The sequence below is a fragment of the Limulus polyphemus genome, unplaced genomic scaffold, assembly GCF_000517525.1.
Source record: "Limulus polyphemus unplaced genomic scaffold, Limulus_polyphemus-2.1.2 Scaffold3914, whole genome shotgun sequence".
In the NCBI taxonomy this organism is placed as follows: domain Eukaryota; kingdom Metazoa; phylum Arthropoda; class Merostomata; order Xiphosura; family Limulidae; genus Limulus; species Limulus polyphemus.
This window is the reverse complement of record NW_013669524.1, coordinates 88,260-92,454: the sequence shown is the minus strand read 5'-3', so window position 1 is coordinate 92,454 and position 4,195 is coordinate 88,260. Positions and strand designations below refer to the sequence as shown.

The 4,195-nt window shown below is 34.5% G+C and overlaps 1 protein-coding gene across 2 annotated transcripts in view; it reads left to right on the top strand.

Moving 5' to 3' along the window:
• The window catches only part of LOC106470271 (protein CBFA2T1-like), a 17,317-nt gene extending 13,381 nt beyond the window's left edge, over window positions 1-3,936 (top strand). For both annotated transcript variants that reach the window (XM_022398870.1, XM_022398869.1), the window contains exon 9: window positions 2,192-3,936. In XM_022398870.1, the coding sequence (XP_022254578.1) occupies window positions 2,192-2,449 (258 nt within the window). In that variant the 3' untranslated portion in view covers window positions 2,450-3,936. The remainder of the gene's footprint in view (window positions 1-2,191) is intronic.
• Window positions 3,937-4,195: the final 259 nt, after the last annotated feature.

Here is a 4,195-nt window from a genome sequence, read left to right as displayed (position 1 = left end):
CTATACCAATGGTAGTGATTGATTTGAGGTAGTAGTATTGGCTATTTGATGCTTCAAAGATTCATGTTCCACTTTAGGGAATACTTGTCACTTCAGGAAGTTTTTCTTCCCCAAAGAGTAAATCCAATAAATTAATTAACTCTCTGAGAGGATGTTTCATCCACTGCTGAGATTTCCCAAAAGAGATATGGGCCAGAGCTGATAAGCATGGTCAGCTCTTTCAGTATATATAATTTGAATCTGTAATATTCCGTTATTAAGTTCAACAGTTTCATCTGTATGATATATTATTCAAGAATCAGAGTACAAGTGAAAGAATCAGATTAAAAGTACTTTGACATTTAAATTTTGTGCAGATTAATAAAAAAAAACATTAATACGATATTAACAAAATAAATTATTCAAGAATTAACAAAACATAAACAAAATCTACTATTTTTCTACACGCCAAGCTTCTAGTTCTGGTCGTTTGTAATGACAGTTAGTCAGAGGACCAACTTATTCAGTAGGATAAACTAGTGAAAACATAGCATGCACTAAAAGTTATACATTACAACACATAATTACAAACTAACTAGTATCATCATCAATACAATAGAATCATAAAACCATATATTGGAGTAACTAGTATCATCATCAATGCAACAAAATCATAAAACCATATACTGGAGTAACTAGTATCATTATCAATACAACAAAATCATAAAACCATATATTGGAGTAACTAGTATCATTATCAATACAACAAAATCATAAAACCATATATTGGAGTAACTAGTATCATCATCAATACAACAAAATCATAAAACCATATATTGGAGTAACTAGTATCATCATCAATACAACAAAAGCATTGTTTGTTTGTTTTGAATTTCGCGCAAAGCAACACGAGGACTATCTGCGCTAGCCGTCCCTCATTTAGCAGTGTAAGACTAGAGGGAATGCAGCTAGTCATCACCACCTACCGCCAACTCTTGGGCTACTCTTTTACCAACGAATAGTGGGATTGACCATCACATTATAACGCCCCCACGGCTGAAAGGGCGAGCATGTTTGGTGTGACCCTCAGATTGCGAGTCGAGCGCCATAACCACCTGGCCATGCCGGGCCCAACAAAATCATAAAACAATATATTGGAGTACCTAGTATCATCATCGATACAACAAAATCATAAAACCATACATTGGAGAACTCCTTACCACAGACCGAATGAAAAACATTTAATTCATTACTCTCACCTATAAGACATCTTTCCCTCGTCAGGCTTATGAGTAACAACTCACGTCTAGCCTAGGGTGACATGTTTTCTGTTCACCCTTGTTAATATGCAGGTAATGTAACTGCAAACAAATACTTCTGTGTGGCTAATTAGTGACGTCACACATTGCTATTCAATATATCATGACTTCTTAGGACATAGTCATCTCCAACTCGATTTAAACCAACCAAATACGAATTAGGCCCGGCATGACCAGGTGGTTAGGGAACTCGACTCGCAATCTGCGGGTCGCGGGTTCGAATCCCAACACCAAACATGCTCGCCCGTTCAGCCGTGGGGGCGTTATAATGTAACTGTCAACACCACTATTTGTTGGTAAAAGAGTAGCCCAAGAGTTGGCGGTGGGTGGTGATGACTAGCTGCCTTGACTCTAGTCTTACACTGCTAAATTAGGGACGGTTAGCGCAGATAGCCCTCGTGTAGCTTTGCGCAAAATCCATAAGAAACAAACAAACAAATACGAATTAAGTTGTAACATTGAAAATTGAAACAGATCACGCACATGAATTAAACCAGATATACTATTCGTACTTTCAAATTTTAAGTTTCATGCATAAACAGTCGCCCTCCAATGGCACAGCGGTATGTCTGCGGACTTACAATGCTAGAAACCGGGTTTCGATACCCGTGGTGGGCAGAGCACAGGTAGCCCATTGTGGAGCTTCGTGCATAAATTCAAACAAACAATATAATCAAATAGTTTGGGTAAAGATAAAGAGCGGTCAAATTTGAGATAGAAATAAAACACAAAAAATGGAGATGTGTTGAACTTAAATGATCGAATGTTTATAGAAACCGACATTATGTAGATTTAACAGTCTTTTCTTGTTTCTCAACAATACTCGTCTTTAGTTCTTAATTGGAAAAACACACATTATGTAGCATTCCATTACTAACAATGATTTTTTTTAGAATTGCTGGAACTGCGGCAGAAAAGCCAACGAAACGTGCAGTGGATGTAATGTAGCAAGGTATTGTGGGTCATTTTGCCAACACAAGGACTGGGAGAACCATCACAGGATGTGTGGTCAAGGTTCAAGTTTGGCAACAGTCACTTCCGAAATAAGTCACGTTACACAAGTCACCACCAGTATAAGCACAATTTCTTCGACAACACCAATATCATCAGGAAAGAGAAGTCGTAGCCCAACAGTTGTGAGTGAAATGTAAAACTGATGAAACTATGTTATTCAGACAGAGTCAACTTAAGTGTTTTTTTTTAATTAAATGATAATGAATTAACGCGTATGAATAGTTCATATTAGTCCTAGACACACAAATATTTGCGCGCGATGTATTTTTATGCTAAAACTATAAGATAAAGACACAAATATAACAGGAGTTGAACACATCAACTGCAAAGTAAAGATAATTTTTTTTTAGTGATTCTATTAGCAATCACACTGATGTTTGGTTGCACAATGTTTTTTTTATTCATTTGTAACATTGGATATAGTTAAGAACAACACTTGAATTTCAATTATTTTTACCAATATTATGCATATTTTTCTTTTTTTTTTACTGGTAACCTTAAAAATGTGTATTAGACGTGCAGTATCGATATGTTTTTAATGATCTGGTGCCAGTACTATTTACTGATGTTAACCATACCAGATCAAACCGGGGTTAGGTAACAGTCCCTAGACCATGTACATACACCTCAAAGGTACTGAATATTACCTTCATAAGGTGATAAAACCCGTTGTATGCTCATATTTATGTTTATTTGTGGATATACTAGCATATCCTAGTCATTAATCTGAGAATTTCCTCTCTGAGGAGTCATCCTAGTCAGTCATATCCGCAAATCAAAATATGCAAGTAGATTCGAACATGCGTTGGAGTTATCTGGTTTCATGTTCCATCGACTTTACTTGTATCTGACAGTTCTACCATGTATTTATGATGTTTCTTGAGTTGGAGTTATCCGGTTTCATGTTCAACTTAATTTGTAGCTGACAGTTCTATCATGTACTTATGATGTTTCATGAGTTGGAGTTATCCGGTTTCATGTTCAACTTAATTTGTACCTGACAGTTCTACCATGTACTTATGATGTTTCATGAGTTGGAGTTATCCGGTTTCATGTTCAACTTAATTTGTACCTGACAGTTCTATCATGTACTTATGATGTTTCATGAGTTGAAGTTATCCGGTTTCATGTTCAACTTAATTTGTAGCTGACAGTCTACCATGTATTTATGATGTGTTACCTTAAATAGAATATAAGGAAATCAGACATAGCCTACATACTTATTGTTTAACTCAAAAGGAACGAAAATCTCCTTTTATTTATGGGTACCAATTCACACTTCTTTCATACTATAATATGATATTGATATCTTTATTTAGAACAAAAATACTTCAGGTTTAAAAGGGAATTTTGAAGAACAACGATTAACTTAATTTTGGAGAAAGTTTTATTCGAAACTAATCATGTTCAGTTTATGAAATTTGGCGAATTCGTGATTTTGGTACGAACTGGCTAAGAAATAATTTCAATAAACTAAATAATATACGTATTAGCGATGACATAGAACTTTCTAGATCAAACAACAAACTGTGTATGTTTCTTGCCCTGTATTACCTCTTATACATTATATAAAAATGTATGACATATTTCATACTGTTGCAATTTCATAGGATTTTGTTTTATTTTTTACATAAAATATAATCAAGAAATAATGTGTTTCTTACATTTTGTATTTTTCATATTTCTGTTAACTTTGTATAAAGTTCCAAGCATTTGTTATGTAAGTAATCATTTGTTGGATATCGAAAATTTTATTTGCAATTTTTCTTGTTTGAATTTATCGATTTTTTTTTTCTTGTGTCAGTGTCAAAACTAGAAACTTTTTTTATTTATTTGGTGTGTGTGTGTGTATGGAAATATACAGTTCTGACACTTAGTGCCAT